We start from the raw sequence: 26,536 nt of genomic DNA, 5'->3' as shown, positions 1-26,536 counted from the left end.
AACTCTATGGTTTTCTACCCATCTACCTTGATGTATTCTAATATTCAGGTAGATTTTCAGTGACAATGGGATAGGAAAGACATAAGACAGGGAAGGATACTGCACAGCCTTTATTACAAGTATGGCCTTAAGCATTTGTCTGGTGCGAAAATGGTAAACTAAAGAAAATCCATCTGCAGAATTGCCAATGTTGAGTTTCAAATTCAAGATCTCCTGAACGCAAAGCTTACAGTTACGCAGCTCATAACAAACAGCAAACTTGCTCGGTGAGGGGAGAGTCCAATCATTTATTTTTGAAGAGGTTTAAACACACACATCCATACTTACAATCCAGCAGCAGATGTTAAAAACTGCACACTCATGTTTGGAAAAAGGAATTTAAAAATAAATTGCATACTAGTACCAATATGGTAACTTTATTATCAACTGTTTACAACTTATGACATTGTGAGTAGATTACGTGGATTTATGATTCACGCTGACCTCCAACCGGGCGATGATTTTTAGCCAAGTAATCGGCAAATTCCTGGTATGGAGACTTGTTCAAGGGCATTTCTTTCCACAAGTCTGGAGTCAGGTAGGCATAAGTCTTGGCAATAGCAGCATATGTCGCTTTGGCTGTAAGAAAGATACATTTTTCAATTAAGTCGCAAATTTGTAACACAGAATATTCAAAATGTTATTAGTATTGAATAAAACTTAACCCTAGAATTGCCGAGTGTTTTTCTTTAAATGCCAGGATATTTTCGCATATATTACACATTTATGTTTTTAAGAAATGTAAGCACGTTTAGTGCAGAAACGTTAGGCACGCAGCACACCATATTACTCAGAAAGCTTTATTTAAGATGCTTATATATGTATTAGATCATTTACTTGCTTATCTAGTGCGTATCAGGCGATCAAAAATTTGGAAAAATAAAAAAGTTGTGTTTTTCATATTTTCAAGTTCTCTATTAGTAATAAATAGCCACTCATTTTAAAAAATCACTATATACAAAACATGCGAAATTTCTTCTAGTTTTAAAAAAAATAATAAGTTCCCAAAAGGAGAAACAATATAAAATCACAAAAGAATTTAAACTTCCGAGCTGCACGCAGTTCCGTCAGCCGCCGAGCACTACTGGGAGTCGTTCTCCGGGAGTTTTCTTTTCCTGCCATACCTCATAGGCCTCCTGAAATGCTGTAATTTATAATAGCATTCACGGTGCAACCCATATTTATTAGAATGGCAATTTACTTTTTCATTTCGGAGGGATCAAACCAGGTTCACATACGAGAAAAGGCCTTCATTTCTCCAGAATGTCTTTTACTTTTTCTCGCCTTTTACTTTCTTTTACCAAGAGCTTCCAAATCAAATCCGTAAATAACAAGTAGAAATACATAATAGGTGTACTGTTTTGGGGCGGGCAGATCAAAATGCCAGGATCCCTTACGCGGAACTTCCGGGAAACATCAAACTCCGGTTCGGGTGGATAAACCCTGCACCATTTTGGTGTTCCGGAAACTGCATCATCCAATGAAACGTCCACAGGCCTGCTCTCTTCATCGGAATCACTTTCAACTTCAGATTCTGGAATATATTCTTCTCCGCTGTCAGAAAAATCATCAGCTAAAGAAAATACTGTATATCGCTGGAAGAGGAAACATCTCAATCATCTTCAAGAACTTTGCGAATATCACTTAAATCGCGTAGCTCATCATCCATGATGAAACGTTACACTTCGAAAGAAACAATTTAAGAATAAACTAAATCTGTTGAAATATAGCGAAAGATATTCACAGAAACTAACAGGAACAGCGAGCGAGCGCGAAGTTACATAGCAACTGAGACGGCAGGAAGATGAGGAAAGAGTAGCTGAATTTATACCTACCCTGACCTTGACTGAGTCATTTCCGGCTAGTAAGGAATGAGAGATGGAAGACTTGAAGCTTCCTCTTCAATGTCTTACTTATTAAAATAGCGTAGGTGAACGATAAATGATGTTATGACTGATTAAGCAAATGCATGTACTATGCGTCGCGCGTGCGACGTTGGCATTCTAGTGACACTCTATTGAGTCGCAAGCGCGACGTTTGGCAGTTCTAGGGTTAAAAACGAAGTTCACAGGGTCATATTGCATTTCAGGCCACATTAGACTTGGTGAAAAATTCAATTACAATTCACATCTGTATTAAACTATAATGGCAAAACATACAATAAAAAGAGAACATTGTTACAGTAAAGGGTCACTAACGAATGTCAATATCACAGAATGTTCAGAATTGAGAAATTATTTTTAGGCCACTTATCTTTTCCCAGTTAAATGTGTGCAAAACCATTTTAATTTGAATTAATTTCCAATCTTCAGTATAACAAATTAAAATTTGCCCTGTTTCAGTAGATAAATATTTTTCTTATTATACTATTTTATGCTACGAATAAAATGGTATTCATTTTCCACAGATGTATGTGTTTTGGTCAAGCAGGATAATGATTTGAAAGCAACCGGTAAGATTTGCGCATCTTCCCATGCAAGTCTAGCTGTTGGCTGCGTAGCAGCGCAATGTTTCCAATCAACCAAATGAATGTTATGATTTTGTATCTCTACCTAATCGTTTTGTTTATTTAAGTCGCATTACTTCTTCATTGTCTGTCTTTCCTTCGCGAAGCAACACGTTTATTTGTGTGCCGGCAATTAACACACAAGAAAATTATAGTTCTTTAGTATATATAAATAAAAACTATTAAAATCACTTCGTACAGTATGTATTATTAATCTCAGCTAATATCTTGAGTTATTGATCCTGAACTCAATCTCACAATATTTTGAGAACTCAATTTACAAATGGCTGTAAATGTAACACCTACCCTATGCTACCTCGTTCGACATACTTTTTGCAATGGAAAACTTAATTCTTGGTTCTAAAACTGGGTCAATGTCAAATACACACAATTAAAATTATGGTACAGATTCTTACTGAAATTGCTATATGGATATTCACCATAATCTAACCAAGGGACAGTATCTGCCATTCCCCACAAGACAAAATTTCTAGGTAAATTTAATCAATTTTCTGTTTAACGAAATTTCACTATTATGAAAATAATTACAATATCCCCATGAGTTTGTTATACATTTCATACTTGCAATGGATGTGGCTGGGCTTGGCATAGTTTACGTCGCTAACAATTCTCGTCTTTCCGTCTTCGACATTCACGTTCAGATCATGCAACAGCAGCTCTGAAGTGGTTGTGTGCCAGCGAGTACAATCCTCTGCAATAGCACACCAAGTACATGGATCAATGTTTGTGCTCCTCAAGGTCCTTTTGAGTTGATAGTGCTTCGGAGGGGCATCATGATGTTTCCTACCTGTACTAAGTTCATAACACAGGTTTGTTGCAATTTTCTTTTTTTATATTGCACCAACAGAGTTAGGTCTTATGGTGAAGATGGGATAGGAAAGGGGAATGGGAAGGAAGCAGCCACAGCCTTAATAAAGTTTAAGCCCCAGCATTTGCTTGTGAGAAAATGGGAAACGACAGAAAAGCATTTTCAAGGCTGCCAACAGTGGGGTTCAAACCCACTACCTCCTGTAGTCTGTAGACCCCCATACAATGGACATGCCCAATCTATCTGAGTTGGTGACCAAGGGTGGCAGCCTCTATACTATTAGCTGGGCTGAGAGGTTCAGATGGTTGAGGTGCTGGCCATCTGACCCCAACTTGGCAGGTTCGATCCTGGCTCAGTCTGCTGGTATTTGAAGGTGCTCAAGTACGTCAGCCTCGTGTCGGTAGAGTTACTGGCATGTAAAGAAAATCCTGTGGGACTAAATTCCAGCACCTCAGAGTCTCCAAAAAACCGCAAAACTAGTTAGTGGTACGTAAAGCAAATAACATTATTCTATACTATTCATCTATGCCCTCTCAAGAACTGCTATGTTCGGTACGTAGTCATCCCGTTTGATGTTCATAATGGATCTGAGCTTCTGTTGGTGGAAGCGTTCAGGTTTCTCGACATAACGGAGATACAGAGTACAGGTTTCACATTAAGAGTAAGGTGAAGACAAGCGCTCAATACACCATCAGTTTGGTGTGCATTTTTAGATCTTTATTCAGAAAGAACCGATGTGTGAGAGATCCAAAAGCTACTTGGGCAGCATGAATTCTGTTCTTCACATCCTTTGGCATCAGGTCCTGCTACTGTATGTGACAATAGACAGTACTACCTGCAACTGGTCAAGCAAGGGTTGGGCGGTCAGTACCAAACCAGACAAAGGGAGAACTAACAGCTATATTCTTGCTCAAAACACCTGCCCTTCTGAATTATTGACTTCAGAGTTATAAGTTTATCTAAAGTCTTGTTGGAGAGAGATGACCTGAATTTGGTTTCTAGTCTTTTTTCTGACTAGACAACATCCTCTCACATTCTGCATTACTATACGGAATGGTCAGAATGGAAAGCATCACTTCACACAATTTGTCATACTTGAGTACACCTCACAAGATTTTATTTGGCCCGCTGCACATGAATTACCTCTTCTACCTGAATAGATGTCATATCCTCAAATTGGAAGTTACAGAATTGGACATGTAGAGCATCCATTTCCTCATTAAAATTGTCTTGTGTGTTGATTAGAATGCTAGGAAATTTACCCAACAAAAGCTTAATTTTGGAAAATGGTGAATCATGAACATTGTCGATGTTAACATTGATGCTTCCACGGTCCATACTTGTAGACATGATATGGGCTTTTGGGCCTATACCGTGTCAAGAAAACAAGGCGACACTCTGTACGTTGTTTTGACGCGGCATAAGCCTGAAAGCCCACATCAAGAAAATCGTGAAGTTCCGTGTGATACGTAGAGAGTTTCAAGTTGTTTTCTTGATATAGTCATCCTTCTTATTAGAGGTTGTGTGGTAATCGACATCTAAAAGTGAATGTGCAGATCTCATTACTTTCGGTTTCAAAAATCAAGACATCACATTCTTTATCATAGCAAGAAGAACTGACCTCAATACATGAATACGAGGCATGCTTGACTAAAGCAATATATTTGAATTGTCAAAACAGTAGCAGAAAACTGGAGAGAAACAAAAGCATAATGTCTTCTGATGGTAGGAACATGAACAGTCTCTCCTCTCATGATAAAACCTGACTGGTACTGTCAAGGGCTAAATGATCTTTTTTGGAGCATTCGAAGACTGGATCTCTCAATTCCATCTTCCAGAGGAATGAGGAGATAAATTCTAGTTGCTGTTTGGTAATGACGACACAGCAGGTACTACTCAAATTCTGAGATACTTTTGGAATTTTTTAGGATTCTAAATTTCCTACATGGGATCCTTCCATGTAATTTCGCCCCTAAAGAACAAACATTTTCCCATTGATAGCCAAAGTGTAGAGACATGTTTGAACATTTTTCTCGTCTCCGTAATGGACAATTCCTGAAACTGTTCGAACTTCTTTCCAAATACCGTATTTACACAAATAATCCCCGCACCCTAACTTTAGGAAGCCTCATTTTGAAGGGGAAAAAAAAAAAAAAAAGAGCCAACATTGACGCAAATAAAACCCACACCCCAATTTCGTGCCTCAAATTTTTAAAAAATATATATGCGGGGATTATTCGCGTCAATATGGTAATACTGTAGAAAATGTCTATTAAACGTTCAACACGCTTGCCACACCCATCTTTAACCCTGCCATCATTGGGGCATTATCTGCAGTGTTCTCCCTAGGACCTTTTGGATGGGCGCATCGCCCTGCTGTTTTTACAGACGCCCGGCTAACATAACCTAGATATATATTTTAGTTATGTAGTATTAATACATATTTGAGTCATTGTGTGCTCCAAATTAAAATATAAATATGGTAAAACTGTTTATTTAAATGATAAATCTCCATTATTGTCAGCATAATTGCATCAATTACATCGAAGTTTAAATGTTTAGCTTGATTTACATGTAGTGTCGTGCGCGAGGTGTCTAGAATCTCATCCGAGCACTCGATTCCGCATGATGTTACAAACCAGTGTGCCACTCTACAGCAACCGAGTGGTAAGCCCCAGTGTTTCATGATTATGAATGAGCAGTAGAACACTAGAAATTCAAAATATTCTATTATGTCTTGTTCATGATAACACTAAAATAGGACAATTTTGCAGTAAATATTTAGCTGTCTGAAACAGAAGTTCAAAATACTCTATTATGTCTTGTTAATGATAACACTAAAATAGGTCAATTTTGCAGTATTTAGCTGTCCGATATCACTATTAATGCCCCCTGTGGATCACTGGTGGAGCGTCGGCCTCCAAATTCCAAGACAGTGGGTTCAAACCTGGCAGAGGTAGTCGGATTTTTGAAGGGCGGAACAAATTCCAGTCCACAGTCCATGTCGTACGATGTCGGCATGTGAAAGATCTCTCCTGACACATTTGGTGTTAACCGGACAAAATGTACTAAAACTCAGTCATAGACACCCAAGAGAGATTCGGCTTACTCTGCCATCTAGTAGGCCTAGCGTAAAACAGAACGTTGAAACTGATGAGCAAGCAGCCAGATGGCGTCATTATAGAATGCTTGCACATGGTAGCCGAGGTCATAGGATGACTATTGCCCTGAGGGGAATACATTGAAATTTTACCATATTCATATTTTGTGTGGTATTCCCTGCCTGCCTATTCATTCTTGCCAACCGGCTGAAGTTTTCTGGGGAGAACTGACCCGTACCAAGAGCAATGCAGTGATGTATTCTTTTAAGTTAGTGAGTAAAAGATTGGTAACGTTAATGCATGTTGCACTTCCATCTAAAACAGGAACTCTTAAGAGACAACTGTGAATTTGTTGAAGAGAGTTGCAAAAAAGTAACAACAATTGGGTACGAATCACTTTGGTTACTACATCTGTTGCAATTGAATACACATCACTTTTGAGGCAAGCAATAACTGTTTTTCCTTGCGCATTTCTGCAAATATGGCTGAGGTTTTAGTTCTGGCAGAGCCATATTTCACGGCAATAAGAAACACACCATAATCTTCATATGCTGTAGGGTACACAACCCTCTGATCAAAATTGTTATGCGGTTTGCTTACCTTCCTCCAATATATGCAATCTGCTAAAAAAAAGTTTTGCCGATGTGTTGTAATGACTGAGGTCTCTGGTATTACTGGCATAGGAACGTGTTGTGCAAAATGCCCAGCGGTTAAAATTGAATGAATTTTAATTATATTTTGAAGAAATAAAGTTAAAATATTATCCATTGTTTTTTTTAAAATGCTTTTGAGTGCATTAAGTGATTGAACAAAAAATTATTTCTGTGATGGCGTTATACATCTTTTGAAAGTAATGGTTTTATGTGGGTGTTTTTGTAGTAGTTATTACAGTGGCTGTAAGGCACAAATTATAAAAGTAATTATCATAAATATATTCATTGGAAACTGCTGCCTTGTAGATATGGTAAGTGACTATCAAAGGTTAAGGGAGCAAACCCTAACAGAAAATCCTCTAGTACGTTACGCCTAGCAAGCCAGTATAAAGGGTAAAACTAGTTTCCTTCAAGAATAGAAAGAGCCTCATATCAAAAAATAACAGGAGACACAGGCCTAGACAAAACGCTGGGCCATGTGATGATGCATCACGGAAAAAACCACAAACTCGAATAGCGACTATGAACATAATTAGCCTACTGGAAAGTGTAAGGAATAAGTAGATCTCACGGAAAAGAGATCAATATCTATCCTTGGCCTGAGTGAGACTAAGTGGAAAGGTAAGGGGAAAAAAGATACCAGGAAAAACTATACCCTTTACTGGTACGGTAACAATAAGCAAATGAGGAAAGGAGTTGGGTTGATTGTGTCAAAAGACTTTATTACTGAGATTTCGTATGTTAATGAGAGGATCATCAAAGCAACAATACATCTAGGGAAAGAGAAGTGGACACTGGTACAGGTGTATGCACCTCAGACTGGTTGCAGCCAGAACGATGAGAGCAAATTCCTGGAGAACCTAGAACAGACCATTGATGGCGAAAAGGCAGTGATAATTGGAGACTTGAATGCTCAGATTGGAACTTTAAGGAATGATTATGAGAAGGTGTTGGGTCCACTTGGCTATTAAATCGAAATTTAGAGGGATCTCCTTGAATTCTGCATGAGGAATGGTCTGATGGTGAAAAATAGCTGGTTCAAGAACAGTCGCTCATAAAATTACTAGGTACAGTCGGAACAGACAAGACAAGTCTCTAATTGATTATGTCTTTATAGACGAAGAGAGGAAAAGTCTTATAACAGATGTCATGGTAATTCCCAGCGAGAACCTTAATAGCGACCACGGCTATTAATGACACACCTGAAAGACATCCAGGTACCTATGGTAACAACAAGGAGGCATCCAAAAATCAAAGTATGGGAACTCCTTGACAAGGAAAAGAGAACTGAGTATCAAGATCAGATAAAAAGACAGCTACCCACCGATGAAATGAAGAACGGAGAAGAATGGACCAGACTGAGGAACGTTCTAATGAAGGAAGCCATTGAGGTGTGTGGGAAGACAAGCGCCAAAAGTACGAGAGAAGAAAACAGCGTGGTGGAAGACAAAGGTGAAAACAGCCATAAAGGATAGAAATTTGGCTAGGAGAGAAAAGGACCGTGCAAAACTAAAGTCACAGAAAATTTGGGATGAGGTGAAGATCAGAATCCTTGAACAAGTGTTACGTGATAAGAAACTGAAAGCCTAAAGAACAATTGAGGAGGAAAAGTCGAAATGTTGGGATGACTTCGCTCCGAAACTGGAGGAAGACAGCAAAGTAAACATGAAGTTTCTGAACAAAGCGGTCAAAAACAGAAGAAAACCAATGGACACCATAAAGGCTCTTGAAGATAGCTATGGAAATGTGTTCAGGAAAGAGAGTGGCATCAAGGAGGTTTTGAGGAATCACTTTCATCTGCTAAATGGGACAACAGAAGAACACAAAATCAGTTGTGGAAGAATACACCGAAGAACCTCCAATAATATGGATGGAAACAGAAACACTCTTGAAGAAAATGCCCACTAAAAAATCACCAGGATGATGATGATGATGATAGTGCTGATATGATCAAAGCAACAGGGATACAAGGTCTACAGTGGTTGCACTCTGGAATGACAATAAGATAACTGCAGACTGGAAAAAGGGTGTAGTAATTCCGCTATTCAAGAAAGGAAAAAGGCTACAATGCACAAACTACAGAGGAATAACTGTCTTATCACATGCGCTGAAAATCCTGGAAAAAGTTATCGAACGGAGACGGAGGATCATTTTAGAGGAACAACTAGAAGAAGAGCAATATGGCTGCAGAGCTAATAGGTCAACAACGGACCTAATTTTCAGCATCCGAATGTTGATAGAAAAACACTGGGAGAAAGGCAAGGATCTCTTCATGGTTTTGCATGTCGAGAAAGCATGTGACTGTGACAAGAGAAAAGATCTGGGATTCTCTATGAAAGAGAAATGTGCCTGAAGGATTAGTAAGGAAAATTCGGATGTTATATGAGGACTGTACAAGCTGTGTAAGGGCTGGCAGTGGTTATTCATCTTGGTTCCAGATCAAGAGTGGAGTACAACAGGGAAGTGCACTGTCATCACTACTGTTCATCACTGTGATGGATGAAATAATGAAATCCAAAGAAACATCATTAGGTGAATTAAAAGCCATGGTATCTGCAGATGATGATGTGATCTGGGGAGAGTCAGAAGTAGAGGTTCAATCAAAATTAAATTGCTCGGAAAGCCAAGTTCGAAGCATTAAATCACAAGATCAGCATGACTAAGACCGTAGTGATGGTAGTGAGCAGAGAGGGTTATTCAGCAAGGATCACACTAGCAGATCAACTGCTGGAATGTGCAGAAAGCTGCTTCTATCTCAGCAGCATAATTTCTAGCGATGGCCTAGTCACAAAGGAGATAAACAATAGGGTGCAGAAGAGTTCCCGTTTCTACCAACAAGTGAGGATGTTTCTTTGGGATAACGAAGTTCCAAAGAAGGCAAAATTAACCATATTCAACAGCTGCTTTATACCAATATTGACACAGTATTGAGACATGCACCCTAACCTCGTGAGACTTGTCAAGGCTACAGGTTTCAGAGATGAAGTTCCTGAGGTCCACTATACAAAAACCAAGTTGGACAACATAAATAATCAGGAGTCAAAACATGTTTGACTACTATTACTCTGTCTAATGATGGAGATGTGTATGTATTGAACAGGACGACACATTAAATTTTCCTTTGTAAAGTGAAAACCATCAATACGGAATGATTCTAATATCTCGTCATATATTTAAGCAGATCCTCCTCTACTTGCGGAAACTTGCTGCTTTTTGTCCGCGGAAGAGAAGTGATATAAAGACATCGCTACCAGATCGAGCCAGCAATTCTTGACTACGGTGGAACCAGAAAGAATGGCCAGACTGAATCATCTTCGGAACGGTAGTTTTCTTGCTCCGTTCACTTGCAATCTCTCTCGTCGACATTTGAAGGAGATGTTGGGAGTCTATTAGTAATACCTGTCAACTGCCATTCCATAAATAAAATCAGAAATGTAAAAAAACATGTTTTCGTAACAAATATGTAAATAATGTGGTCGATAGCAGTCGTTAACTCATCAGGCTAAGTAAAAGATCGCTTAATTTTAATACTCTACACCAAAATTAAGTAAGAATGCAATACACCTAAGATATGGCAGAGCGCATCGCTGATTTCAGAGTTTAGATTATATTTTGTCGCGACTGATGAAATTTTGGTAAGGTTATTCCTATAGCAAGAAGGTTATCACTTTTCAACTGGCGCTTGATATATGTTTTCATGATACAAATGCGGTTAAGTCAGGGTAGGTGATACTGTTTGAATAAGAAAACTGAAATGTTTGCCACAAAATGCAAATCATCTTCGGAACGGTATACTTTTCTCACAACTTACACTGTGAGCTTTTTCGTCGACATTGGAATGTGATGTAGGAGGAGTCTATTAGTAATACAGTAAAACCTCCTTAATTCGAAGTCGTTGGGACTCAAAAATCGGACTTCGAATTACGAGATTTCGAATTAACCGCCAATTCGCAATTCAGAAGTACCAACACTTGCCGCGTTACAAAATATTCTAAGGCCCGTTACTGCATGCAGTTAAACTTGATTCACAGTTTATACCTTTCAAATGCCATGAAAAAAGAACTATTTCCAAAATGTATCCAAGAAGGTGCATTTACAGTATTCAAATAATGCACTCGGATATCTCACTGGCAAACATAACCTCACGCAACGAAAGAAAGAAAAAAAGCACGATTCAAAGATGAGGATTCTATGCTGACTCCCATGTGCAAGTGCTTTATTCATTGGATTACAATACTGTATGCATTTTAGATGCCTTGTATTTACACAGAAAGTACCCGATGCCCTTAAAATCAAACTTTCCTATGACTCTATCCTTGTATTATTTCCCGCCATGGCACTTCTCTCGTACTTCAGAAATGCAAACACTTGCCGCGTCACAAAGTATTCTAAGACCCATTAATACATTCAATCACCTCGATTCACAGTTTAAACCTTTCCAATGCCATGGAAAAACTAATTCCGAAATGTATCCAACAAGGTGCATTTACAATGTTCAAATAATGCACTTGGATAAATCACAGACGAACATAACCTCATGCAACGAAAGAAAAACAATCACAGAATTCAAGGGCAAGGATAAATTATGCTGCTTCCCCTATGCAAATGCATTCTTTTTTGGATATCTGTACTGTTTGCATTTTTAAATGCTTTGTATTGGGATGGAAAATGCCCGACGCCCTTAAAACATTGTAGCTTATCGAACTTTTCTATGACGAGGGGATAAAGTTTCTCGCTTTCACGTGCATTGCAATTGCAACGCACTACAATGACCCCATCCCCGACCCTTGTACGATTCTCCGGCTGGCACTTTTTCCTTTAAAACCATAAGACCGTTTGAGCTCTCATTAAAATAAAGCAATGCAGTTTCATCGGCAATGACAGTATTGTTTGGTGCCTACAAATTTATTATATGAGCCACGCTTTTTTGTCAACTGTCGGCATCGCCAGTGTTCACGCATTTTGTTTTCCCGCACACTGCCTGTTGCGTGATGTTACGGCGTTCCCTAAAAGGTTGAATACAAAAGAATTCCAATTTCATTCAACTTGGCAATCATGAAGCGCGCTGTAGACCCACCGAAGTGAGTGTAAGTGCGGAAAGCTACCCCTCCACGTTCCGAAACACGCGTTCTATTATGATGCGGATAAATTTCGAGTTGAAATTACTCTGTAACATACTATTGTTTTAAAATGTAAAGGCAGTTTCGAATTAAAAGTCTGAATATCGGTAATGGGGCCGACATTGTACTTCGAATTATGAATTATCCGTATTTCGTATTAAACAATTTAAATAACATGCAAAACGGTATCTCATGTTTTCGGGAACGAGAACTTCTTCGAATTACGTGGGATTTTGAATTAACCGATTTCGAATTATTGAGGTTCTACTGTAATTGCAAAGATGTCATCGACAAACCTTAGCCAGATAATGATACCTTTTTCATCATTTAAAATTTAATGTTTTTCTAAGTGATCCATGTATATTTCAGCAAGGATACCTGACGCTGGTGATCCCATAGGGAGACCACTTTGTTGATATACTGTGTTATTGAAGGAAAAGTAATTATTGTTAAGTGTAAATTCTAGGAGTAACATAAATTCTTCTATTTCATGGTTACTAAGTTTTCTGTGTGTCTTTAAGTTGCTCTTAATTATATTTAGAGTTTCTTTCGTGGGGATCGTAGAATACATATTAGTAACGTCGAATGAGTTCAAGGTGAAAGATGGTTTTAATTTTGTGTACTTAATAATTTTACAAAATTCTATTGAATTATTGATTGTGATTTTGCTTTGGAAAGTATAGTACTTTTTTAGAAAGCTATTGATAAATTTAGAGGTTTTAATCTTCGTGCCATTTTGTCATATCTTTTAGCTTTTGTATCATCATAACATCAATGTGTTTGAATTGTTTTGCTAGTTTGTCAAATTTTAGCTGAAAATGTTCCATAATCGGAACAAAACATGTACTAGAGATTAAGATGGTTTATATTATGTACTTAATAAACCTATTATACAGAAATTGATAAGTATGCACTATCAAATCTCAAAATATGCATGCATTCATGCACTATCATATGGCAAAACATGCACAATAAACTGGAAAATATGCACTATCAAAATTCAGTTCCTTTTGAAACATGAACAAAAACTACCCTAATTTCTCCAAATTGTCTTGATTTAAGCTCATCCATTTATCATTCAGCACATACAAGCACAGAAAATTATCTTTTTACGTCACGAGAAGTGATAGATGCATAATTCAATGAAGACATTTGGACAAAGTGAGGTCAAATTGTACGTCTTTTGCATTTTCACCACAATACGTCTTTTATAAGCTTGACAAATTCAAAATCAGGATTTGAACGAATTAATTTGTTCAACTTATCTCTATCTCCAAGCGTTGATTGCAGACACATTTGAATGTCCTCAATAAGTGGTAACAATTGCTTGCTGCGATAACATAGACGTGTGACAATTGAGAGTTCCGGGTAGGACATTCCAGGATAACAACGGTCGAGGGTTCAATGAAAAACCAAAATTTGTAAGCTGCTATCCCAGTAGCGCGGCGCCACAGAACTGCAATACAAGGTTTCTTTTGTTCGTCTAACAGACGAAAAATGAGCTGTCAATGATTAATGCACAATTTACGGTTCAATTTATAGCAATGTACAACTGTAAAACTGGGACACCTTATTCCTAAGAATTAGATTTCGACGTGGGGCTTTCCGACTTAAGTCATTGTTTACTTAAGCAACAGATAAGAAAGTGTTTGGTTAATTGCATTATACTGTAGGACCTGTACCGTATGTAGGCTACTAACTATGGCTGTCACATAGGATGCCAGGAATACATTCTCTCCGTCTCTCAGCAATAGACATACTGTAGCCTACAACGTGAAAAATTGTCCCAAATTCTGCAAACTAACATTCAGAAAATGCACTATGATGCAAGTTAACAATATATATGCATCAAAGTCAGAATAAAAGTCATATTATGCAATATTAAACGTCCAAATATGCTCTATTAAATCCAAAATCTTCCAAATATGCATTATGCATGAATTTTCTCTGAAAAATGCCAAAACATGCAAACATGCAAGGGAAAAGAACGGTTATTTGGAATTGTTAAGCCATAAAACGAATGTTTGCAAAGTTTGAGAAGTGTAGCTAGCTTATTTAAAAACATGCATTTGCATGCCACTGCCTTCGTAATGTCCAGGCCGTACTGTACCTCTGATGACGTCACGCTTTGGGGGGGACTTGAAGGCGATACGCATACGTTCCGCTTGAATAATACACTCGTTTAAATTACTTAAAGAACTGTTAACACCTTATAAAACTAAAACCTATCCTCAAATATTTGTTAGTTCAGACATACAATGCATATCCTTCTCCGTAACGTTCTATTTCTCGCGTATATACTTTCGTTTGCGTGAGTACAGCCTAACACTTTGAGACATATTCTTGCTATTTTATCCACTTTCCGGTCAACTGGAACATTCACATCATACATACTGACAGAAAACATGCAGCCAATTACCATTACTATTTATTACAAATATAAATTATTTCTGTACCTCACTGTTTCCACTCCATGAATACTGCAGCTTTCCTAGACCTCTTACAGGAAGTTACACCCGTATGGAGTAGGTCTGCTCTCTTTGAAGCACTTTGTTGAATACACAAGTCGGTGTGAATTTTGGAAAAGTTATTTAAAAATGTATTCACCCAAATATATATGGACTGTCCGGCCGGCTTCACGCAGTCACAAATGACTAGGGAATATGCTAACTGCATTCACTCCAAAGCCAAGGATTTTGTGACACACTTAGGATTGTCTGAATTTAGAAATGCCATCTTATATGTATCTGACACTAACACACAAAATACTTTGTACAACTCAATTCCAAGTTCTATTGACGTCTGATGGATACTTTAAGCCCCCTCAATTTAGGAAATTCAGATATCTTACTTCTGGAGGTAATTCATATATAATATCTGAATCTGTCAGAAGATAAGATTTACATAAATCACACTGCTGTTTGATACTCATACATTTTTTATTTTTTTGCTATCTGCTTTTCGTCGCACCGGCACAGATAGGTCTTACGGCGACGATGGGACAGGAAAGGGCTAGGAGTGGGAAGGAAGCGGCCGTGGCCTTAATTAAGGTACAGCCCCAGCATTTGCCTGGTGTGAAAATGGGAAACCATGGAAAACCATTTTCAGGGCTGCCGACAGTGGGGTTCGAACCTACTATCTCCCGAATACTGGATACTGGCCGCACTTAAGCGACTGCAGCTATCGAGCTCGGTAAACTACAAAATTAAAATACTGAAGAACGATCTTCTTAACCTATAGCTTCACATAAATACACGCTCACACTAAGTTTTCTTCACTAATTAACGACTCTCCACTTAATAATGCAGTCGATGACGACTCATTCTCACATATATCCGAGTGAACACGCGGCCATCGTTAAAAATTTCAATAAAACTGCGAAAATCTATGTTTAACTCTACTAACTCATATGCTAAACTTCCCCCCCTAACGATGAGCTGATCGCTTTCCCGCGCTCCTTACAGTACGGCCTGGACATCACGAAGGTAGTGGCTCTACTCATAACTTAACCTTAGTTGTGTTGAGCCAATACGGGATAAATATGAGAAAGCTGCTAGGTTAGGTGACGCTGTGTGAAGAAGAATGAAACGTTTGCCACAGAGGCCTCTTCACATAGTATCAGATTTTGAAAAATAACAAACGAGTAAGCCGTAGTGTGGATATTATCTGAGAAAACTTAAGTTTTGAAAAAAAAACAGATTGCTGTTTCATACAGATTTTAATGTGTATGGTTTCCCCCCCCCCCAACTTACAAAAAATCGGATATAACGACAATCTGCTATAGCGAGAAATTTTTTTGCCGTTATGAACTCTCGCTACAACAGACCTACTGTATATTTTGTAAACTGGAATGTAAACTTAAGACTATATACTAAGAATTAAGTATACAAAATCAAACTCATCCTACACCCAGGGCAGTACTGAATTTACAATATTAGACTCACCAAAGTTGCCAAGTGTGCCAGTGGATCCACGTGCAGATGTATAACAATCCTCTATACCAGCCATCTGCAACAGTTTCTTGGGAACGGGTGCTGACACAATTCCAGTACCACGTGGTGCAGGGATCAAACGCACTTGTACAGATCCACATTTACCAGTAACCTGAAAATAACACGAGGTTTGTACTTACATGCTGAAAATGTAACTGAAGTCATTAAAGCAAACATTTTAGATATTAGCACTGGCTGGTCAATTAAATAGCTCATTCAAAGTATAATGGTGTAGAGACAGGATATGTAACAGGAACAAGAAAGGGAACAAATAATATGATGGACAATGGCAGGACAGTGAGGAAAGATCGCACAACAGAAAGACAACAAGCAAACATGAAAATAAGGACAATCTCAAAGTCTTCATTCAATGCAATCTTCAGATACGCTGTCTCCTCATCAATCCCAGTTCTTCTATTTACAACTAAGTCATGTGTATATGCGCAATGAAAGGAAATAAGTGTAAATCAAGTTGCACTTGTTTTTTAATTTTCATTACAATAACTAAATGGGTTCCTTTTCTCTAATCTTTTACCACCCATAATCATCTTTATACTTTTGTCTTTCCTCTTTTTCCTGAGTTTATCTAATTTTCTTATCTTACATTTCCCACACTACGACTAAAGACCCATCAAGAAATTGTCCTTCAGTGGAGTTCAAGTCAGCCCTCCTGATGAAGCTGGGAAGTAGGAACGACCTTGTTTGGGATTTACAATAAATGGATGTAGAAATGCCATTGGTAAGGGAAGAGCCCATCAATTTCAGGGTGGCCAGCAATCTGGCCTTCTCAAATTCAACGTTTTCTGCAGGCCATAAATCGTGCTTTTACCAGCTTTTCTTATCCCCTGCATCTCTACATTAACTGCTAAATTATACTGGTGAAATGCACAAACTGCTAAATATTTTCAATGTTTCATTTGAATAACCTGTCATAATTAAGGCACTGACTGCAGTTGAGCACCATTGAGCAGAATCCGTCATTGGATGAATGACCACTTGGGAACACGACTTAAGCCAGTTTTATCTGAATAAGGCAACCCACAAGCCCGTCCGAAGTGTTAACACTTTGTAGTTTTATTATGTGGAAGAAGCAAGGAAACAAAAATTATCCCTAAAAAAAAAGAAAAGAAGTACTCCCTCTGCCATCTAACACAGTTATGATCAAATAATTTTTAAATGCACGACCGGCGATTTTTCACGTAATGCTAAGCCATTATAATGAAAAAGTGCTTGATGGTGGCAGAAAAGAGAAACTTGTAATATATCATACCCCAATTAAAAATATTGTTAAAACACAGAAATTAGATTGATCCTTCATTATTCATCTTCAATACTTAATAAACGAAGAAGCAAACACCAATCTGAAAATATAAAATGATTACTAAAAATGTAAAATTGAAGAAAAAAACAACTTAAATGAAACTTGAAGTAAATAAAAAATACTTGATTTTGACTTTTTAAATAAAAATCATGATTTTTTAAATACCCTAGTTAGTTCATAAATTTTTCACGTAATAGTTTCATGAATAATTTATGCACCCAAAATTTCGCCAATAATGTTTGCCAGAAGTGTGTGAATTACAGGAGAAAATACAGTACCCAGTACTTCAGAATAATGTGCAGCAGAGCTAAATGATCTCACCTTGCAAGGTACGGTATGGGGCTTACCAATCTTGTTACCCCAGTAGCCTCGCCTCACGGGAACAACAGACAATTTGGCCAACACTATGGCACCACGGATAGCAGTGGCAACTTCCTTGGAACACTTCACACCAAGTCCAATATGGCCATTTGAATCACCAATAGCTGAAAAAAAAAGTTACCACCAAATTTCAAACTGACATGACAGTTTACATACAATGAAAATGAAAAAAAAAAAAAAAAAAAAACCACCATATTAATAAATGGTGAACAAGACCAGGCATAGATAAGACAAATGCCAACTGAAATACCATAATTGGGCATTTTCAGTAACTAGTACAATACGAGGGCAAATAGTAATAAACTATGTGAAAATGGTCACAAGTAGGGCTTAGATGTTTAAGACCTACAAATAGCTCAAATTAGCAAGCAAATATGACCTCAAAAGTGATGAAATATGACCTCAAAACTGCAGAAATATGACGTAAAAATTAAAAAACATGACCGGAAAATTATTAATCTAAATATGGACATTTTTTAATAAATTATAAATCGACATGTATTTGTTAACTTAATTGAATCGTGCAGTCGAGTAAGGAACTAAGTCAAAATTGGCCATTTTCATTTTATTGCCTCATTTACCTCACATAACCATGCCCTATCGTTTGGTAAAGGAAAGAAATAAGTCAGCCTTCTCCTTGTGGGAGAAACAGTGGATGGACATTAGGCATATTGTGAAGAAACGCACTAAATCGATGACTTAGTGCGTTTCTTCACCACTTGCTATTCATGACTTAGTTCCACTCTCTGCCGCACGTTGCATGCGATGTAGGCATAACAGGGGATAATTTACAGCGTTGGTACAACACAAAGGACAACATACTGGAGGGAAACAGAAATCGTACGGTACATGGTGGGTTATAGTGTACAGTATTTCAGTTTGTATCTCGGTGGATGACAAAGTGATCTTTGTATTACGTTTGAGAATATGACTCCAAAAAGGAAGGCACAGCCTGAGGGCCATAAACATAGTGTTCTGAAACACGCAAGACTCAGTGGACAGGCATATGTGAATAAACGTGGGAGAGTTGTGGAAGGCAAAGAAACTGGTTCTGACTGCAGGTAAGTAAGGAGCTTGAGAAGTATTACTAGGGATTGTTTAGTAAATAATATTCTAACATGCAACCGAACTTTCTACTCATGTTTTAGATAACAATACGTATGGTACGGATTTATACTTAGTATTAATAATATGTTATTCTTCTAGATGCAGAAAGAAGTGCTTTGAGATTATCAACGAAGAGGCTCGCATGTCCATTCTTTCCAAGTTTCTTCAACTTCCCAGTAAGGATGCACAAGATTTACACACTTGCAGCGCCTCATCGACAAGAATGAAATTAAGACCAGAAGACCGAGGAATGAAAATTCAAAGCAGCAAGCAGCAAGTTTCACTTCCTTTGTTATGGATGGCAACAATAGAAAGAAGGTATGTCGTTCAGCTTTTATGAGCATGCATGCCGTCACTCAGAAAAGAGTATTCCGTATCACAATGCTTCTTCTTCATGGAGAAATTCCCAGGGACAAGAAAGGAACCAATCCAAATACCAGAAAGATACCGGAAGATGTCACTAAACTGATATCCTATCCTATTCAATCATTCCCTCTGAAACGGACTCATTACGGAGGGAAAGAAGTGCATTACTTAGATGCCCGCTTAACTATTAAAGAAATGCACAACATGTTTGTCACAAAATACCCGGAGTGTGGAGTCAAGTACAGCTTCTACAGGACTTATTTTGTTGAGAATTATAACTACCGATTCGGACGACCACAGATCGATGTCTGCAGCAAGTGTGAGGAGTTCACAGCTAAACTTAGGAGTCCACATATTTGTGAATCAGCAAAGCGTGCAGCTCAGGCTGAATATGATGTTCAGAAAAGAAGAAGCAGGAAATTCCACAGGTCTTTGAAAGAAGTTGCAACACTATGCAGAACAAATAACAGAGTGACAGGCCTTGCCTTTGACTTTATGCAAAATCTGCCCCTGCCACACATACCGGTGCAAGAAGTGTTTTTCACGAGACAGTTGTGGGTGAATGTGTTTTGTATTCATGATCTTGCAACGGACAAGTGTGTTGTGTATATGTATCATAAAGGCCAAGGAAAGAAGGGTGCGAATGAAGTTGCTTCTTTCCTGAAAGATTATATAGACGAATCTGTGTCAGGAAATGTTGACCAGTTACACGTTTTCTCTGATGGCTCTCCAGGCCAAAATAAGAACCATATGGTCATAAGACTAATGCTAGGCCTGGCAGCTTCAAATCAATTTAAGGAGATTAGACAGTACTTTCCCGAGAGGGGTCATTTATTCCTACCATGCGACAGGGACTTTGGGGTACTTAAGAAAAACATTAAAAAATTAGACAGAGTTTATACTATCGAAGAGTATATGGCAATTATTGTAAACAGCAAAGCAAATGTTACAGTTAAGTTAGTAGACTCAAGTGCAGTATTTAATTTTGACAAGTGGTGGCCTGAGTTTTTTTTAAAAAAGTGACTGTATCAGCTGAAACATCGACAAAGAATACTCCTCGTGCTGGAAAGATTGCATTTTCTCCTTCTTCGTTTAAAGAATACAGATATAGGGCAGAGAAACCAGGAGTTATTGTAGCACTTCCCTTCATAAACAGCATTGTGAAACATACGTTTCATCTTGGGAAAGGTAACTTTTGCACAATATCCTTGCAACCAATGGCAGCATATCCAGAGGGTGGGGTTCCAATAAAAGAAGATAAAGGACTTGTGTAAACTGTTGAAATATGTTGCAAATGAGGATGCTTTGGCATTTTATTTGGACATTATTTCGCAGCCAATGAATTCCCCTTAGGTTAGTAGTCTTGGTTGTAATACTGTAGTTGTTTGGCGCTTGAAGGTCATTTGTATTTGTTTTCCGGGTTTTTTTCTGTTGGATAAACTGTAAACAGTGCTTATGTATTACATTATGCTACGTTTAATATATAACAAAGGTTGGTGTAGTTTGTATGAGAGATTTATTCCCAAACTCCAATTTTTTTTTGGTATTATTGGAGAAAGGAACTAAGTCAAAAAAGTTCAAATGGTCATAAAATTTATAAATTTTTCTTGAACATTTTCCTGTTACCTCCGTTACATATCTATCACTGATCTAAATATTATATAAAATAATGGGAACTATTCATTGAAGCGTGTCGAAGAAAATCAGTTTTTTTGATCTCCTGAAAAGTAGCAAAATCTGACTTAGTTCCTTACTCGACTGCACGATTCAATTCTTTATTCTTACTTTCATATAAATTTTCTGAATATTCATGTTTAGCAATTATTCACAATCTATTGTCCTTGATTCACTTATCAAACATTTGTGAATACATAGCTATAAATTACCAGTACTAAGCTAATCAGATCACACAACATTTTAAAAGTCAAAACATGTTTGCACCCTGCAGTGGTGGTTTGAAATACGAGAAAACATCAATCTATTTTTTAAATATTTTGGAACGTTCAAGCCCAAATTTCATTAATACATATTATTAAATGCGTCAAAGTTAAATTGAGCACCACGAAACGAATTAAGTAGATGTCTTTCAATACATTATGGTAGGGCGACACGGCCTATAGTGCAAACTGCCATACCTTTTCCATTCTTCTCCGCGGGTGGAATTGAAATGTACGACAGGATTCATCCTCAAATCATCAGGCGCAAAAGACCTCCGATTATCACTTAACACATTCTTGTAAGAACAGAAGCTCCTTTCTATGTCACAAGGTTATTGTTGCATATTTAAATCATGTAAAAGGTGCAGTGAAGTCTATGGCCTTCATTCTATACAAACAGTATTCCACTTGTATTAACTGCAGATGTGATACCAAGAAGCAGTTTTGTGAACACTAGTTCGCATTTGGCAAATTGAAGATGATCTTGCACAGCTACAGCTGTCGTCAGACCGCCGAAATATGACAGAAATATGATGTTTCTACGAAAATAGGTCAAAATATGACTTTATGACAAAAAAGAGCCAAAATATGCATTTATATGACTAATAAAAATCACTTAATTGTGACGATAATCACCTGAGTCGCACCAAAATCCAATCAAACAAGAAAATAGAGACAAAGAAAAAATATGACTTTTCCTAAACATCCGAGCCCTAGTCATAAGTTACCATCAAGAAGAAGTGACATATGACTGGTTACACTGATTTCATTCTGCGAGTAACAAACACCGAAGCAAAATGGCTTCCAATGAACAAGCAACATTCTTTGGAATTAAAACTGGGACCAGACAGGGAGGTGGACTTTCTCCACTTCTATTCAACTGTGTTCTTAAGGTGATAAGAGTACCACCAAAAAATGTAAGGAATAGGCAGTATACAAAGGGCATTAGGAAAGTTTTGCAAGGTGAGTGAACACTTCAGACTTTTGCAAAATAATTTCCACCACACTCAATACACTTCTCTATACATCGAAACCAGTCACGGAACCAACTCTGCCACTTTTCTTCGGTTACATTTTCACACTCTTGATCCCATGCTGCCAGAAGCTCCTCGTCGGATGCAAAATGCCGCCCTTTCAGCTTCATCTTCACTTCTGGAAAGAGTGCGAAGTCACATGGGGCAAGATCAGGACTGTACGGAGGGTGATCAAGCACAGACAACCCTGATCTGGCAAGAAAATCCAATGTTACATTAGCACGATGTGCTGGAGCATTGCCGTGATGCAAGAGCCAAGTGTTCAGCCGTGACCTTGGACGGAGCTGCTTGAGAGCCTGGATGACCTGAGGCAGACAAGTCTCACGATACCACTTTGCAGTAACCGTCCTTTCTGTTTCTAGCACAACATGATTCAGGATGCCCCGTTTAGTGAAGAATACTGCAATCATCCTTTTCTTCACTGACCATAACTTTCTCAGTCACAGGAGTACCCTAATCTTCAAACAGCCACACCTTGTTCTGGGATTTTGTTGGGATATCGTAATAATAAAGCCAAGTTTCGTCACCTGCAACGATGCTATTTACGTCACGCAAAGTCCCATTTTCAAACTGTTTTAGCATTTTTCGGCACCATTTCACTCGATGTGCCCTTTGCTCCTCTGAAAGTGAATGGGGCACCCAAAGGTAACAAACCTTTCTAACATGGAGATGGTTGTGTAGAACTGAATGAATAGCTGGTGCAAGGATGTGGAGGGTCTCTTCTACCTGCTGATATGTCAACCGCCTCTCTTGCTGCAACATTTTCCTCACAGCTTCAATGTATTCCTCAGTCACTGATTCAGACGGTCACCCAGAACGAGGACTGTCTTCAACGCCAAAATTTCCCCTCTGGAACATTTTGTACCAGTGGAAAATTACTGTCCAATGTGGACAGTCTTTCCCCAGCACAGGAGTCATTTCCAACAGGCACTGGTCAACAGTTAATCCATGAGCAAAATTATAGCGGATGATTGCGGGATATTCACCTTTGGACCACACTGACAAATTGCTTTCAATCCACTGCTTGGTAACAACTGGTGTGAAGGTCGCGCCTTGCGATCTTCTAGACCGGTTTTCACCCCTCTTTTCATTCCTCACCATTACAGGGGTGTCCAGTCAACCGTTATTGCATATTGCAAAACTTTCCTAGTGCCCTTTGTACTAATGGGATACAACAACATAGGAATTGAAGTTGACTATACCAGAAAGACAATGAAAAGTAGAGAGAAATGACCCTTGTCCACATTTTCAAAAAAATTCTAGAAAAAAAGATTAAGGCCACTGGTGGAACTCCAACTGGAAGTGCTACAACATGCATTTAGGAATGGAAGATCAAGAACGGACCTGATATTTGCAATGCGACAAATTGTGGAAAAATACCGGGAATACAAGATAAAGTTTTGATCTTCATAAGCATGTGATTGTATTCCCGAGGATAGGATCTAGTTGGCCCTGGAGAAGAAAAAGTTCCCATATAAACTGATCCAGATGATAATTGATATGTACAACAGATGCATCTGTAAAGTTCGGACAAAAATAGACAGAAGAATGCAAAGTTAGAACCAAGACAAGGGAGTGTACAAACACATCTACTCGTTATCATGAATGAAATACTCAAAGAAATCAAAAAGGACTGGGCAGGAACACTAAAATCATAATTATTTGCTTGATGACATTGTGCTGTTGGGTGAAAGTGAAGAGACAGTTCAAAAACAAGCAAACATATGGAATGAAAATTAACGAGAGCCAAACTGTTGTTCTTGCACGAGGCTCAATGAATGGAAGAGGAGGTGCAACAAGTTAAGGGGAAAGCACCAGAAGTAGTAAGAAAATTCATACTTTGGGAGTGTGATATCAGAAAATGGAAGAATAGTAGAGATGAGAAGTGTGCAGTTAGCTGGAGGGTTTTACCAGAATGTGAGAGGACTGTTAAGGAGTAAGGAAGTGCCAATACAATGCAAGGAAATCATATACAAGAACTACTTTCTACCAATCTTGACATATGAAGTTGAAACTTGGTAAAGAACAAAGCAGAGGAAAGTAAAATCAGGGCAAGTAAGTGATGGTAGCAGTGATTATTGTTTTAAGAGGAAGTACAACTGGGCACAGTGATTATTGTTTTAAGAAGAAGTACAACTGGGCAACTATCTTCTATTAACACTAATCAGAGGGAAAAAGTGGAAGGGACCGACACTTAGGAAAGACAAGGACAACGTAACAGTGAAAATGAATGACTCTCTAGGCTTCGACACCAACTAGCATTGGGGCCGGAAAAGAAGTTAACAAGGGAGGTTTGATACTATAGACGAAAGTGAAGAGCCTGGCACAAGTAAGTGGAAGCAATGCCAGGACTCAGCTAAGGGCCCTGTGGACAGTAACCCATGATCCCTAGTTAAGAGCCCCTAGTGCACCTTTTAGTCACCTCTTACAACAGTCAAGGGATACCGCGGGTGTTAAGTCTACAGCCCCCACCCACAGGGGGAACAATGCAAGAGAGATCAAATTCCTAAGAAGTATGCTGGCCAAAACAAGACCAGATACGAAAAACACTGGGTGTATACGGAATGGGGGAGAGAGCAGAGCGATCGAGACTAAGGTGGTATAGGCATGTGGAAAGAACAGGAAGAACGAAAATCCGTAAGTCCATTCTTGAAATGGAGGTTGGTGGGAAAAGACCTATAGGTATGCACGGGAAACAACAAAGAAAGAATGAACAAAACCTCAATAAGAGAATGGCAAACCTCCAAGACTTATTTGATGAAGAATGATGGAAATACAAGATGAAAATTCCACAACACAATCCAAAAACAAATTGGAGAAGGGAAACAATGATGATGTCTAGCCTTTGCGGATGAGATTGTGGTTGTCAGAGTCAACAGAGGAGGCACAGAACCAACTGCTTAGTTCCACGAACAAGGGAGTAAGGCAAGCCTACAGATCACCTTTGAGAAGCCAGTACAGTAAAACCTCGTTAATTCAAAGTCGTTGGGACTCAAAAATTGGACTTCGAATTAACCGCCAATTCGCAATTCAGAAGTACCAACACTTGCCGCATTACAAAATATTCTATGGCCCGTTACTGCATGCAGTTAACCTTGATTCACAGTTTATACGCTTCAAATGCCATGAAAAAAGAACTATTTCCAAAATGTATCCAAGAAGGTGCATTTAGAGTATTCAAGTAATGCACTCAAGATATCTCACTGTCAAACATAACCTCACGCAACGAAAGAAAGGGAAAAAAAAATCACGATTCAAAGATGAGGAGAAATCTATGCTGGCTCCCATGTGCAAGTGCTTTATTAATTGGATTACTATATACTGTATGCATTTTAGATGCCTTGTATTTACAAAGGAAGTACCCGATGCCCTTAAAATCGAACTTTTCTATGACTCTATCCTTGTACGATTTCCCGCCATGGCACTTTTCTTGTACTTCAGAAATGTAAACGAGAATGCATTTTTAGATGCTTTGTACTGGCATGGAAAGTGCCCGACGCCCTTAAAACATTGTGGTTTATCGAACTTTCCTATGACGAGGGGATAAAGTTTCTCGCTTTCATCCCATGTGCATTGCAACGCACTACTATGACCCATTTAAAACCATAAGACCGGTTGGGCTTGCATTAAAATAAAGCAATGCAGTTTCACCGGCAATGACAATATTGTTCGGTGCCTACGAATTTAATATATAAGCTACCGTACGTTTTCTGTCAACTGTCGGCATCGCCAGTGTTCGCGGATTCTGTTTTTCCGCACACTGCCTGTTGCGTGATATTATGGTGTTCCTTAAATGGTTGAATACAAAAGAATTCCGATTTCATTCTACTTAGCAATCATGAAGCGCACTATAGACTCACTGAAGTGAGTGTATGTGCGGAAAGCTACCCTTCCACGTTCCGGAACGCGCGTTCTATTATGACGCGGAGCGGATAAATTTCGAGTTGAAATTACTCTGTAACATACTATTGTTTTAAAATGTAAAGGCAGTTTCGAATTAAAAGTCTGAATTTCGGTAATGGGGCCGACATCGTATTTCGAATTACGATTTATCCGTATTTCGAATTAAACATTTAAATAACATGCAAAACTGTATCTCATGTTTCCAGGAACAAGAGCTTCTTCGAATTAGGCGGGATTTTGAATTAAC

General features: G+C 38.4%; 1 protein-coding gene across 1 annotated transcript in view; it reads right to left on the bottom strand.

The window, feature by feature from the left end:
- Positions 1-400: 400 nt before the first annotated feature.
- RpS2 (ribosomal protein S2) overlaps positions 401-26,536 on the bottom strand; it is a 57,326-nt gene continuing 31,190 nt past the window's right edge. The window contains exons 4-6 of the mRNA XM_067137645.2: positions 17,883-18,046; positions 16,193-16,352; positions 401-618 (exon numbers count right to left, since the gene is read on the bottom strand). Of these exons, the coding sequence (XP_066993746.1) occupies positions 467-618; positions 16,193-16,352; positions 17,883-18,046 (476 nt within the window). The 3' untranslated portion in view covers positions 401-466. The remainder of the gene's footprint in view (positions 619-16,192; positions 16,353-17,882; positions 18,047-26,536) is intronic.

Source organism: Anabrus simplex, chromosome 1, assembly GCF_040414725.1.
Source record: "Anabrus simplex isolate iqAnaSimp1 chromosome 1, ASM4041472v1, whole genome shotgun sequence".
Lineage (NCBI taxonomy): Eukaryota > Metazoa > Arthropoda > Insecta > Orthoptera > Tettigoniidae > Anabrus > Anabrus simplex.
Note: the sequence above shows the minus strand (reverse complement) of the source record. Positions and strands in the feature narration are given on the sequence as shown.